This window comes from Cyprinodon tularosa, unplaced genomic scaffold (genome assembly GCF_016077235.1).
Source record: "Cyprinodon tularosa strain WSP-4 unplaced genomic scaffold, ASM1607723v1 ctg375, whole genome shotgun sequence".
NCBI classification, from domain to species: domain Eukaryota; kingdom Metazoa; phylum Chordata; class Actinopteri; order Cyprinodontiformes; family Cyprinodontidae; genus Cyprinodon; species Cyprinodon tularosa.
The window spans coordinates 73,402-88,261 of NW_024039091.1; the positions used below are offsets into that span (position 1 = coordinate 73,402).

Sequence of the window (14,860 nt, forward strand, 5' to 3'; positions counted from 1 at the left end):
TCCTCAACCCACTGTGACAGTAAGTCAGTCTGCAGAAGATTCAGGGGCAGCAGTGGGGCTAGTCACCAATTGAAGCCAATGCATTCATTGAGACAATAATGTAAGGAGAACCAGATCATCCACAACGTCTCAGGTTCAGAGATGGAGATGGTCACGAGGTCAAGGGATAAAGGGACCTGCATGATGAAAGACCCCAGCAATGGTTTACATGGGCGTAGCTCGTCTCCATAGGATGAAGGTTCCCCAAAAAACGCTTCTTCTCAGATGCTGAGAGGCTGTTTAGGAGATGGTTGTGGTGGACTGTGTGATAGACAGAGATGGAAAGAGTACTAAAAAATTGTAATTGAGTAAAAGTATCTTTACTTTGCCTAAATTTTACTCAGAGTAAAAGTAAAATTACACACCTCAAAATTTACTCAAGTAAAAGTACAAAGTTACTTTATTTAAAATGTAATTTGAGTAAAAGTTACTTAGTTACTTTGAGTTATTTAATGCAAACAAGGATGAGTCATGAATCTAATTGAGCACAAGGTGTTTTAATCGATTTCAAGGCGTATTTCAGTCAACATCCACACTTGCAAAAGATCAGCTGGGCTAAAGAACATACTTCCTCACAGCACAAGGACAGTCACAACCTGTACCATAAAGTGCAAACAATTTTCAATCCTACTGTCCAACAGACAACACCATGATAGGAATAAAGAAATTTAAACTACATTTTAAAGTTTTCAAAATGCACAAAAAATTAATTGCCCAAAAGATACCAGAAATCAGACTAGAACGCAACAGGATGCCACTGTTATTAACAAGCTCCTCATTTAATGATTTTAACTGACACTTGTTTTCACATCAATTGTTTATATGTTTGAATTGTGTAAATAAAATGCTGTTAAAAGTCAAAAGTCTCCTTCTATTTTTTAATGGCGATTAAGTGTCAGTTCTGTGACACAGGGGTTTAAATTTCCGGCCGCATTTAATTTTTTCACCATCAGTATTTTTATTATTTTTTTACTCAGTAACGTGATGGGGTTTTAAATGTAGTGAAGTAAAACTACTTAGGTTAAAATTTACTCTAGTAAAAGTAAAAATTACATATTTCAAAAACTACTCAGAAAATTACAAATTACTCATAAAAAGTACTCAATTACAGTAACGTGAGTAAATGTAATTCGTTACTTTCCACCCCTGGTGATAGAAACTTTAGAAAGAACCTCTAAAGTACAACTTTCCAAAACTTTCTAAAACTATTCACCCTCTTCTCACAGCTGCAGGCTGACTTATGCACATAGTGAGCTCTGTTTGCTTCCAAAGTAGTGGACACAACATTTCAATTCACCTTGAAAAAGAGTGTGCAACCATAGTCTCTAGAAGAGCAGTCATATCCCAGAATTCTTTGCGAGAGCTCTCCTCAAAAAGCATCATGGGATTTGTTTTCGGCGTGAGAGAGAACAAAGATGGTGCAGGCACCGTGCAGGATTCCCGAGTCACTCAACCAAAGGGGAGTGAAAAGTAGTGGAGATCTATCCGAATGGTCAGTTAGGTGAGTTCACTATAAAGTCCTCTGTTTGGTCCTCTCTCTATATAGTTATTGAAGGGTTAGGAGTCACTAGCTCCTATATTTTCACATTTTAAACAGTCAATAGTAAGAACAACATCCAAGTTAGGAAAGAAACTATGGACTGTCCTGCTGAATCCAGGCAGAGCAGAGCGAATGTGAAACATGAATGAAATTTTGGCTACAGGCTTCTAGAACAGAACTAAAAGACAGCAATGCTTATAAAAATGCAGTGAACGGCTGAAGCACTCCTATTGTATATAAACCCAAAACATATGAAGGCAAGATCATCTTCAAAATACACACAGATTAATTGTGAACATGTAATGCATTTTTGTTGAACTCCATGAGGTGGGTTATGCATATAGGTCCTGCAATGTAAAGGATGTGGAAAACCAGATAGCTCCATGTGGCAGAAGAGAACTTTACTGCTTCCCAACTGCCAGCACTATGCAGACAGCACTTATCACGATGATTGCTGACACATTTACACTGTGGATTAAGTGTCCTAATTGACTCTAAGTTTTCAGATCGAGCCTTAGGTTCCATCTGGATAATCGGTTAGGACACTGGGAGCCGTCTTGATTATATACGATCCAACACCACTTAAATGCACTTCTCAACTATAGATTTATATAGTCTGTAAATCTTTTATCTGCTATAATCTGTCATTATTTATCCTGTATTATAACCCCACTAATATATACACTAACGTTCAAAAGTTTGGGGTCACATTGAAATTGCTTAGAAATTGAAGATTTCCTATAACGGTGTGTACTACTCCCTTCAGAGGACAGCACAAACAGGCTCTAACCAGAGTAGAAAAAGAAGTGGGAGGCCGCGTTGCACAACTGAGCAAGAAGATAAGTACATTAGAGTCTCTAGTTTGAGAAACAGATGCCTCACAGGTCCCCAACTGGCATCTTCTTTAAATAGTACCCGCAAAACACCAGTGTCAACATCTACAGTGAAGAGGCGGCTGTGGGATTCTGGGCTTCAGGGCAGAGTGGCAAAGAAAAAGCCATATCTGAGACTGGCCAATAAAACAAAAAGATTAAGATGGGCAAAAGAACACAGACATTGGACAGAGGAAGACTGGAAAAAAGTGTTTTGTGGTCGGATGAATCCAAGTTTGAGGTGTTTGGATCACAAAGAAGAACGTTTGTGAGACGCAGAACAAATGAAAATATGCTGGAAGAATGCCTGACGCCATCTGTTAAGCATGGTGGAGGTAATGTGATGGTCTGGGGTTGCTTTGGTGCTGGTAAGGTGGGAGATTTGTACAGGGTAAAAGGAAAAAGGAAGGCTATCACTCCATTTTGCCACGCCATGCCATACCCAGTGGACAGTGCTTGATTGGAGCCAATTTCATCCTACAACAGGACAATGACCCTAAACACACCTCCAAACTGTGCAAGAACTATTTAGAGCAGAAGCAGAAGCACCCATCCAACCAATCCAACTTGTGGGAGCTGCTTCTGGAAGTGTGGGGTGCAATTTCTCCAGATTACCTCAACAAATTAACAGCTAGAATGCCAAAGGGCTGCAATGCTGTAATTGCTGCAAATGAAGGATTCTTTGACGAAAGCAAAGTTTGATGTAAAAAAAAATCTCTTCTCAAATACAAATCATTATTTCTAACTTTGTCAATGTCTTGACTCTATTTTCTATTCATTTCACAACATATGGTGGTGAATAAGTGTGACTTTTCAGGAAAACAAAAAATTGTTTGGGTGATTTAGCCTCTTACTATTACTCTCTGTTGCTTTGCACTTGTGACAGTGTAATGACAATAAAGTTGAATTATTTTCTATTCTGTTTTACTCTATATAGCCATATACATATTATTTTGATATTCTTTGTGTTTCTTGCACTGCCCGCTTCTGCTGTCAAGATGCAGAGGAGGGGAGATTATTCTAGGCCATAGCCCAACAAAATGTTCACCACACCCTGGACATCGTTCTTTAACTTCTAAATGTTTGCATCTCTCCAAATATATATACATATTTTTACATACCAAGGTCTAAATTACATTTAACACAAGTCAGAGAATCAATCCAAACCTTTCCCTCAGTGCCGCCATCATGTGGAGCCTGCCCCAATGCTTTAAGCTGTCTCTCTGTCCACGTTGCTTGTCAGAATATTGTGTCTTCTAAGATTGATGCCCAGGATCCTTCCCCAACATGTTAATCTATATCCACTTGCCATTGTCTGTGATAAATATTTCTAACAGTTTCATGTTTTTGTAACCTACATTCAGCAGCTGAATCATTTACTGAGGCAGTTCTTTCTATCTGAAGGAAACTTTCCTTGGGGCCTTTTTCAGTCTCCACTTTATTTTCTTTGCAAAGAAAAAGAACAGGATGACATGCTGTCCATCCCTGGTCTGGCTAGACAAAGTTAGTCTCTCACTAACTTAAACCCTGCAGTAAGGATTTGAAGTTCTCCACATACAATTACAAAAAAAAAAAATTAAAGACAATTGGAGCAAACTGTAAAATGATTTGAATACAAACCCTGAGAAACAGTTTAACTTGTTCTCAGAACAATTATTTTTACTGGGGTTCACCTTGTGGCTTTGCAGCTCTGAAGCCTGAGTGAATGAAACTCAGCCGTCATAAAACAACATCTATAAAAGGGAATTAATAGGAGATAGATTGTTCCCACTACAAAAAAGCCATTCAGTTTATTTATCTCTTTTTCTCTCCATAGCAACTGGGTTCAACCTGTCTGGCTGCTTTTCAGCTCACAGTTGTCACGGTGTCATTCATGCATTCAGTATGATGAGTGTTTAGAAAGGTTCATATGTCCTGATCAGTGCAGAGTTGAAGGTTTCTGACAAACTTTGGAGGGAAACACTTCAGTTAAGCTAAGTTAATGACAGCAGTTTAACAATAGTTAAAGTAGTACTGAACACAGGAATAAATATAAAGCTGAAAAACATAAAAAAACAGCTATGCATGGAGAAGCAGAAAACCCAAATGACAAAAGCATTAAAGGATTTGTCAAAACCAAGACAGAAAAAATAAAAAACTAAAGCCTAATTAGGAAAACTAAAAGAAAAGTTAATTAAACAAAACTACATTTAAACACCAGATTCAGATAATAGGGAGAAAAATTTAACTTACACAGAAAAGAAAATAATAAACCTCAATAAAGTCTAAATTTGGACAGGAGCAGACCAGACAGCAATGTCTAGATATATCCTCTGCTACACTCCAAAACAACTGCAGCATGGAGGAGATTTGTTATGACACAGGACAAGAGAATCCAATATTCAATACGAGACAGACAGTGGGATAATTCAAAGTGTTTATTAAAACTGAAGCAGGCTGTGGATCCGTGTATCAGCGGCTAGGAGGGGGCGCTGCCCTTCCTGGAAACTCTGGTTGGAGAAAAACACAGGTTAGTGACCATGATAATCTGATAGAGGGTTATCATTCATATGAATCACTAACCTGGTTTAACAGTTCAGTCCAAATCCATAGAACAAGCTCGGATGGGAAAACAGGCTGGTTCAGGATTCAAGGAGTCCATAGATAGTTCGGGCAGAACATACAGATGGGAGCAGGCACGCTCAGTGGATAAGAGGCAGATAAGGTTCAGGAAATCAGAAACACTACGGAAGGCTAAAAACCCTCTCTCCACTGGCCTCCGAGAACGAGAGCATCAATAATCTAGCACAGATGGCTGGGATTGGACTATATAAATAGAAGCAGCAGGAGGTGGATTAGATGAGCAGTAATGAACAACTGGGTAGAGTTAGACAGGTGAATGGAGTGAGCAATTAGGTCAGCCATCACTGACAAGATCATGATATTATTGGAGCCTTTATTACAGGGAATGATCTGATCTAAATACGAAAATCAACCCTGTTAATAAGTGAGTGTTAAAGCAGCGAAGGGTTAAATTCTGGCTTCTGGAATGAAACAGGTCAGGTATGGGTGAAGCAGCAGGTTTGAGAGATTTAATCTCAGCAGGTTTAATAGGTTTAGTCTCTGCTTCTTTACCTCCCACACCTGAACTAAAGCAGGCAGCAGTTTCTGATCGTTGGTTCCTGCAGAGAGACTCTCAGACGATCAGATTCGCCTTCAGACCAAACTAGCAGCTTCCTCTGAGTGAGTCCAGCTGCAGGAGAGAAAAGTGGAAACCTCCAACACTGCTGCTTCAAGCTGCTCACACTCCACACACTGAAGGTGAGTTGGACCAAGAACACCACTCAGAGTCACTTTGAGGGAAGTTAGTAGAGGAGGGAGGGGAGCCATGACTGACTGGACCTTCTGTGTTTTCAGCTTCACTCAGAGACTAAATGGCTTCCAGGTTAGAGGAGGATCTCTGCTGTCCGGTCTGTCAGGACGTCTTTAAGGATCCAGTTGTTCTGTCATGTAGCCACAGCTTCTGCAAAGAGTGTCTGAAGAACTGGTGGAGAGAGAAACCAGTAAAAGAGTGCCCAGTTTGTAAGAGGAGATCTTCAAAGGATGAACCACCATTAAATCGTGCTCTGAAGAACCTGTGTGAGACCTTCTTGCAGCAGAGAGACCAGAGAGTTTCAGAGGATCTCTGCAGTCTGCACACCGAGAAACTCAAGCTCTTCTGTCTGGACCATCGGCAGCCAGTGTGTGTCATTTGCAAAGTTTCAGAAAAACACACTGGACACAGGCTCAGACCAATCGATGAAGCTGCTCAGCAACACAAGAAGACACTTCGGGAAACTCTGGAACCTTTGAAGAAGAAGCTGGAAGTTAGGAAGAAAGTTCAAGAGGAGTTTGATCAGACAGCAGAACACATGAAGGTCCAGGCCCGACACACAGAGAGGCTGATTAAGGAGCAGTTTAAGAAGCTTCATCAGTTTCTAGCAGAGGAAGAGGAGGCCAGGCTGGCTGCACTGAGGGAGGAAGAGGAGCAGAAGAGAGGGATGATGAAGGAGAAGATGGAGGCTCTGAGCAGAGAGATAGCAGCTCTTTCAGACACAGTCAGAGCCACAGAGGAGGAGCTGAGAGCTGAAGACGTCTCATTTCTGCACAACTACAAGGCTGCAGTGGAAAGAGTCCAGCGCTGCCCCCTGCTGGAGGATCCACAGCTGCCCTCAGGAGCTCTGATAGACCAGGCCAAACATCTGGGCAACCTGGCCTTCAAGATCTGGAGCAACATGAAGAACATGGTGTCCTACACTCCTCTCATCCTGGACCCAAACACTGCTGGTCCAGAACTCATCCTGTCTGAAGATCTGACCAGTGGGACTGTAGGAGAGGAACAGAAGCTTCCTGATAATCCAGAGAGGTTTGGATCTTGGTGGGGTTCTGTCCTGAGTTCTGAGGGCTTTAACTCAGGGAACCACAGCTGGGATGTTGATGTTGGAGACAGTGAAGCCTGGAGACTTGGTATGATAGAAGAGTCTGTCCCGAGGAAACACGGCATAGCGTCTGGATTGTTGAATATAGTGTTTTATTCAGGTAAATACTATGAAGAGTCTTCACCAGCTCCATTCAAGCTTCTCTCAGTTCGGAAGAAGCTCCAGAGGATCAGAGTGAATCTGGACTGGGACAGAGGAAAGCTGTCCTTCTCTGATCTGGACACTAACACACACATACACACCTTCACACACACCTTCACTGACAAGATGTTTCCCTTTATCTCCACAGTGGATAGAGTAAAATTCTTACCCATGAAGATCTCAGTAAGCAAACAGCAGCTCTGATGTTATCAGCATAAAGAACACAAAGTCCAAATTAAACCTTTTTAAAAACTCAACAGGAAACTGGAGATGGATTTATGTTGGAATCTGGTTATTGACTTTGTAATTGGATGATAGACTTGTTGATCACCAGTCTTTAAGGCTTACTGGTCATCTTCACTCTTCATCCTAACCTTTGGCTTCACACAGGACTGGGTCCTCAGCCACTGTGGCATCAGGTCAGTCTGCAGAGCTTGGAAATTTCAGTTTAGGCAACCAAAATTAATAAATAAATGGAACTTTATTGTTCTCACAATTAAGAAATTAACTCTCTGTATTTAAACCATCCCTCAAGTAGCAGTGTGGGATTAAGGGTCTTGCTCAGAGAGCCAGAGTGGGAGTCTGTGTGAGTAGGGCTCGAACTCAGAACCTCAGGATTCCAATCTCTATGCCCTAACCTCTACGCCGCCACTCCCCCACATGAAATGTTCACCTATATTTAAGAGCCTTCTTCGATGCGAGGAGAACACCCTCGTGGCTTTGTCTCTTTCAATTGTGAGTCAGGTGAGGGCAAGTGAGAGGTTACTCTTCTGGGTATTGTTCTTAAAGGTGCTTTGTAAGTAGGGAGTGAACGATCCATAAGAACCTCCTCCCCAATGGTCAGTAAAATCCCCCAGTTGACCTCCATGGCCAATATGAGTATGTTATTTTGTTCCACATACACTATACCACTCAGTGCTCCTCACCTCCAGTTAACCTCTTGGAAGAGTGGCGAAACATCTTCCGGACTTCATGTCAATTTGCCTCAACTAAAGTTTTTTGTACCGTGACCTGGATGACTGAGAAACTTCACAGACATGTGAGTTTGCAGAGGGTTCAGCAGCAGCAGTGGGGCTCATCGCCAACAGGAATCAATGCATTGACTGAGACAGTAATGTAAGGAGAACCAGACAATCCACTGCTGCTGCATCAAACACACCCTAAATTTCGTTTCATGGGTACATGTGACTTCAAAGCCAGATGTGTAGTGCCCTTCAAAGTAAAGTTCCTGCTCAAACAGGCAAGGAAAAACCTCCCTTCATTTTACTTTCTGCCCTCATCTTAGCCTATGCATCTGTTCTAAATCAAAGCAGGTCTTCTACATATGTAGCTCAGTGTCGTTTTTGTCTACAATGACAAAATTATTTTGTTGATGCTCCCTTTTTTCATGACTATAACGAGAACTGACAAGCTAAACATGGTTCATTGATGACGAAAAGATGACATTTTCTGTTTCTTTTGAATATTTCAACATTTTAGTTAACATATTCTTAAAATGTAGTTCCAGATTGTCATGGCATTATAAGACAATTATGTAATTTTATGTATTTTTTTTTAAATATCAGACCCCTTTGAATTTAAATCTACTTTGACCCCTAAGCAGTGTTAACCAAGGGGCAAATTTTTAGAAATAAATCCAAAAGTATTAAGATGTTTTTTGTTCTTTGGATTAATGAAGATTTTATTGATCTGTGTGTAATGGATATTTGATAGTGGATATGGAAGCTTTTGCCCTTAGAAGAAAACCTTATTCTATTAAGGTCTATTATCAATTTTGTTAGCTTGTCTGTCTGTTATATTAACCAATATGATGTGTTAAACTAGATCCGCTATTTTCACAATTTTTGTGAGACTATTTTGTTTAAAGGAAATAATTCTGAAAGAAGTTTATTTGAATTCTATAAATCAAAATTTTGCCCAACAACCCAAATGCAATGATGGACTGCATGGCAGCATTTTATCTTCAGCACTTTATCTTAGTGTGAAAAATCTGGTTGTTATTAGAAATAAGGTTTGCTGTTTGATGACGTTCATCATCAAAATTAACTGATGGCTGCCGAAAACACTGATATAGCTACAGGGTTTGTTGGAAATAAAGCTATTTATTGAGTGTTAGAAGGTTTTATAAGTGACCAGATACACATAAGTGACATAAATCCATCATTTTCTTTCACCTTGTTCTTCATAGCCAACAAATGGGACATTTACTAATGTAATGGTTGTTTGTGGCGCTTTATTTGTGTGGCAATTATTCATGCATATATCTTGGAAAACAGCAAAGTTAAACCTCCGCTGCCATTATGAAATTGGTTCCCATTGAATAAGTTTTGTAAGATTTTACCTTAATACTTTTTTATTTAGTTTTTTTATTTTAGCTGTAGGCTTATTAAGACAGAAAGAAAGTAAAACCCAGAACCAGGCTCACACTGAGCCTGGTTCTGCTGGAGGTTTCTTCCTGTTAAAAGGTAGTTTTTCCTCTCCACTGTCGCTACAAGCATGCTTAGTGTGAGGGATTGTATTTGAGTCAATGCAATCAACTCGTTTTCCTTAGATAGAAAACTTTGAATTAATTTGGCTGGATGATCTGGTGAACTGTAAAGTGCCTTGAGATGATATGTGTTGTTAATTGGCGCTATAGAAATAAACTGAATTGAACGACCAAATGTCAGACCAGTTGTTTGCACTGAGCTTCCTTTCCATCCTTGATTGTCCTACAGCTTTTTTCACAGAAGTCAAAGTATTTCTTGTCAGCACTAATTGTGCTTTATAACAGACTTGTCATACAGCTTAACAATTGTACCATGATTAAAGTTCTCAAAAAGGCTGACTGATAGTATTTTTTTTCTCTCTTATTTAAGAAACTTATAAAGCTGAACCATTGGCTGACATTTCAATAACTTGACAAATAACGTTAATAATAAAAGACTTATGAGGGCTGAATGATCATTTGAAAACTGTTTACAAAAGACAATAGCATAAAGTTTCCAAACAGGGTAGAATATATTTCCAGTTTTTGTGCTTAATCAAGTAATGTTACACTTAGGTTTTAATGTTATTCACTAAAGTATAGATCTTAATTGAATGACTATATAAAAGTACAAGAGAATTTAGTGAAGAAAATTTTTTTGTGTCTTTGTCAACATTTGGTTGTGGTGAGTTTCTTGAAGATTTAATGGAATAAACACAAGGTAACAAAGGCAGGAATCCAACAAATCCAAAAATCCAGCTTAGAAATGTAAAACAAACCAGAACCATGGAGACATCAGGGGAAAACAATCATGAGGATCCAGGGTAAGACGAGGTAGGACAAAGCAAGACTATGTTAGACGAGGAACCAGCACTGAGGAACTGCACAAGGAGAGTATTTGTGGTAGACTGAACAAAGAGAGGACTAATGAGCAGATTGGGAGCAGGTGTGAAGAGAGCAGTCAAGGAAGGAGCTAGGGAAAGGAGGGCAACAAATAAATACCTTAGAACTCAAATACAGTATATCCAGAAAATACAACAAAATAGGAATTAAACCAATAAAACTAGAAAACATGGAGCAAAGTAAAGCATAACAGAACCAAGACCGTGACAGTCCTGATTTGCCAATATGTGTCAGCAGGCTCAGAGGATTGGACCCAGAATTCAGACGAGACAGACAGTGATGGATACACTGGGAGAATGTAGGCACAGATCAATGACTTCTGAAACTCCAACGGGGAACTACAATGAGCTAGAAAGTCACCAACTTGGCAAAGTTCAGTATGTGCAGAAGGAGTGAGTCCAAAGGAGCGGAAACACGCAGTTTGAAACTGAACCGGTAGCAGATATCCAGCAGGGAAGAGGAGCCGCAATCAGCAGCAGTCAAAGCACACATAGGCAACAAGGGATCCAGAAGGGATAATCCAAGCCGCCGTCAGAAGACAGGTCCAGGGTCGGCAACAGATGAAATCCAGGTAAATCCAGAAAACACAGAACAGGCAAAACAGAGCAGGACAGGGGTGGCCAAAACTCAGAAGTCACATTGATTTGTGTTGTCTCTGGGTTACCTGTGGACAGTGTTTTCAGGGTGGACAGGGTTTTCACTGCCTGAACGCGTTCATTGAACGAAAGTTCATGAACTCGTTCATATTTTGGGAGAACGTGAACTGAACGTACTGTATTACTGCCTGATGAACGTTATTGTGAACTCGTTCATTCTGGTGTCTGTGAACGGCACGCTCTCTCAGTTCAACTCCGTTGCCAAATTTCTATAGAGCCCTCCAGGCGAAACCCCGGCTAAATCACATCGTAAACAGGCCTTAATATGTAGCGGGAAAAACACCCAATCTGGCAACACCAGCTACCAGTGTCGTAGCCTACAGCCGCGTGCGTCATCAAAACAAAATGCAGCGTGGAAGCCACAGCAGCATGGAGGCGACCGTGGATGCGACAAAGCAGCAGTATGATCACTTAAAATAGTTTTATGACCAGGTGGTCGGTGAGGATGATGGCAACAATCTTACATTTCTCTGAAAACTTTGCCCGCCGGCTTTCAGTAAAAAAATCCGCACTTCAGTAACATCAAATCAAATCTGAAACGGCATGTGTACTGAAATGGAATTTCAAATGGAAAAAAATATTAAAATAAAAAAAACATTTGTACCTTAAAGACTACTTTCCTGTTTTTCTTTTAATAATTCCTCATGAAAAAGATTATTCAAGCAGCACATTTTTCCTGATGTTTTTGAGAATATACTGTAGGGGGGAAAGCTGCAGCTGCTACTAGTGTGAAGTGAATGGACAGCAACAAAGCGTTAAAGCAACAATGGGGAAATGCTGTCCACTCAATGCTAATGTAAACCCTGGTTGGATAAGGATTCAAAACTGGATATAAAGATGAAATCTGACGCACAGTTTCAGTGTTACAACTGATAAAATAATTGCTGTCTGTGGTTCTACTGTAGGCTATGATGTAATTGAGCAATATATGAAAAAAAAAAAGAACTATGATCTAGTTCATCTTTTGGAACTTTGAACTTAGTTCAAAATTTTGAATTATGAACTATGAACTGAACTAGTTCATTTTAAAATGTGTGAACTGAACTTTGAACTAATTCACGTAGAAAGAGAACTTTCCCAACACTGCCTGTGGAGTACCACAGGGATCAGTGCTAGGACCAACTCTCTTTCCATTGTTATGCTAATGATACTCAGCTACATCTGTCTATTAATCCAGATGAAGCTAAACAATTATATAGATTATAGGAATGTCTTGAAGACATAAAAACCCGGATGACTCTTAACTTTCTCCTCCTGAATGCAGACAAAACAGAAGTTATATTCTTTGTGTCTTCGCTCTCAATCTGCAGGTTTACTAGTGGTTCCTAGAATTTCTAAAAGTAGAATGGGAGGCAGATCTTTTAGTTATCAGGCTCCTCTCCTGTGGAACCAACTACCAGTTTTAGTCCGTGAGGCAGACACCCTGTCTACTTTTAAGGCTAGGCTTAAAACTTTCCTTTTTGATAAAGCTTATAGTTAGAGTGGCTCAGGTTATCCTGAGCTATCTCTATAGTTATGCTGCTATAGGCTTAGACTGCTGGAAGACATAGGGACCCCTAATTCCTCATTCTGCTTCATTCTATCTCTATTCTCCCACTCTGCAGAATCTGTTAGTTCAATCTCTACCGTTCTGCTCTCTCTGCTTTTTCTCATAGTAGCTTCATCTGGTCTGTTCCTGTTTGGCTGTGACTCCATCCTGGAGAGAAATATCAGCTGTGCTGCTGCCATCACCTTTGTTTATAAATGTTGGAGATCGGCCTGTTTTTCAGTGTAGTCCTGTTACTCTGACTGTGGCTGGCTGGATGTGCTCTCTTCATCCTTTGAAATGGGAGCTGGCTCGGAGCTCGTCTGATTGGCTGTGTGTTTCCTGGCAGAGGCCGCCTTTTAAAATTGCCTTTTGTATCTCTGCTTTTGTCTCCTTGAACCCCAGACGGCCGCTCACACTGACCCTGGTTCTGCTGGAGGTTTTTTCCTGTTAAAAGGTAGTTTTTCCTCTCCACTGTCGCTACAAGCCTGCTTAGTGCGAGGGATTGCATTTGAGTCAATGAGTCGATAAAATCAACTGTTTTTTCTTAGAAAGAAAACTTTGAACCCATTTGACTGGATGATCTGGTGAACTGTAAAGTGCCTTGAGATGACGTGTTGTGAATTGGCGCTATAGAAATAAACAAAATTGAATTGAACCCAATAGCTTTGCATTGGGTTTGCCATAAGGTTCTGCTGGGTACTTGTATATGAAAATGTACTGAAAATTATTTAGGGAGTAAAATCCCAGAAGTCTGCATGAGATGAGAGGAACCGAAAACAGAGAACATAACAGCAAAAACAAGATAACATCACGCTAACCGAGATAACTGTTGTATGCCAATGTCACGCAAACTGAAGCAGGCCGTGCCAGACACAAGCGAACCAGTTCTTCGGTATGTATGAGCCAGTTCTGGGTCAGTTCTAAAATAACAAGCACATGAGCAGACCCCGTCATCTCCTTACAGACAGCCTCCATAATCATGAAATTTCAGACATTCATAAAAATACTACCTTCCCTACTGTGCCACATGATTTCCAGTGATGATTCTACTTAGCAGCAGATCTGTTGTTGTTTTCCGCATCTGTAAGCCCTGATTACATTATCGTTTGTCGTATCCACTTCCCAAAAGCCGACTCTGTAAATTAAACTCACCAAAGGCTGCCTTCTTCGCCTGACTCTCCGCAAACAATGAAATACCACAATTATAACCAAACTTCCTGAATGTTATGGGTGCCGCCATGTTGAATTAGCTTTTTTTACCTCTCGAGAGCAGTAGTACCGTAGACGGAGGCGAGGAACCATGCTAGTGTGGTGGTCTGCCCTGTTAACTGATCCAAGCTCGGCATGGATCAATTTTCATAGGGTAGTGTTAATGGGGCTTTAGATATCCATGTGTGTGGAAGGAAAAACCTATGGTGATTACAAAATATTACTGAGGGTGGTATATCATACATACACTGCTTGTATGTATGATATGCTTTGTTCCCTGCGGTCTGCTGTGTCTCAGTCTCCAATTTCTAACAGACTTCACAGGAGGCAACAGTTTTCTACTGTCTTTTGGTTTAGATTAATGTCGAATTTATGTACATGTACAGGAAAGCAGTAAAACTATGGATATTGTTCTGTTAAAAAATTACTTTATTATAAGTCAAAGTAAAGAGCGGCATGATAAGCTTAATTAAGCACATGTAAAACGCCTTTCAGGAATAGCAACAAGTATCCTAAAATATAGGATTTTAGCCGCTACAATGTGTGAGGAAAGTCCTATGGCAACAGCATTGCATACTATCCTCTCCCATGGACCAGGCTTCTCCTACAGAACCTCAGGTCTTGGGTTTTCACTGTATGTTGTAACATGGTATATAACTCTCTCAATGAAGTTGTCTGTAGATTCACCAGACTGCTGCTTGCGGGTGTATATGTTTGTGATGTTGATCTTTGTGGGAAAAGCTTTTGAATCTCCCTATCACTCCAGTAATAGCATTTTTTTTCATCATTCCAGTCCAAATGATGAATGCACAGGTTGGCTGTAGGCAATTTCTAATAGATTTTAGCCATAGTGGCCGAGAGTTTGCAAGCAAGAATCCTACATTTTCTGCTCCAGTTGGTGGAAAACAGTGGCAAACCTTTCAGCAGACAAAGCAGGGTCTGGTAGGGATTTTGCATTGTCCTCAATGTCCTCAAGTGTCCATGGTCTGAAAACCAATTGATGTTCACTTGGTCTGACCACTTCTACCATAGGTACAATCAGAGGCGT

At 40.4% G+C, this 14,860-nt stretch overlaps 1 protein-coding gene across 1 annotated transcript; it reads left to right on the top strand.

The window, feature by feature from the left end:
• Nucleotides 1-5,610: 5,610 nt before the first annotated feature.
• Nucleotides 5,611-7,293, top strand: LOC119790924 (nuclear factor 7, brain-like). Its single transcript, XM_038296692.1, has 2 exons — nucleotides 5,611-5,751; nucleotides 5,848-7,293. The coding sequence occupies exon 2, from the start codon at nucleotides 5,865-5,867 to the stop codon at nucleotides 7,251-7,253; it is 1,389 nt and encodes a 462-aa protein (XP_038152620.1). The 5' UTR covers nucleotides 5,611-5,751; nucleotides 5,848-5,864; the 3' UTR covers nucleotides 7,254-7,293.
• Nucleotides 7,294-14,860: the final 7,567 nt, after the last annotated feature.

Excerpts from the sequence above, each read along its gene's own strand:
- LOC119790924 (XM_038296692.1), top strand. The coding sequence starts at position 5,865 with ATGGCTTCCAGGTTAGAGGAGGATCTCTGCTGTCCGGTCTGTCAGGAC.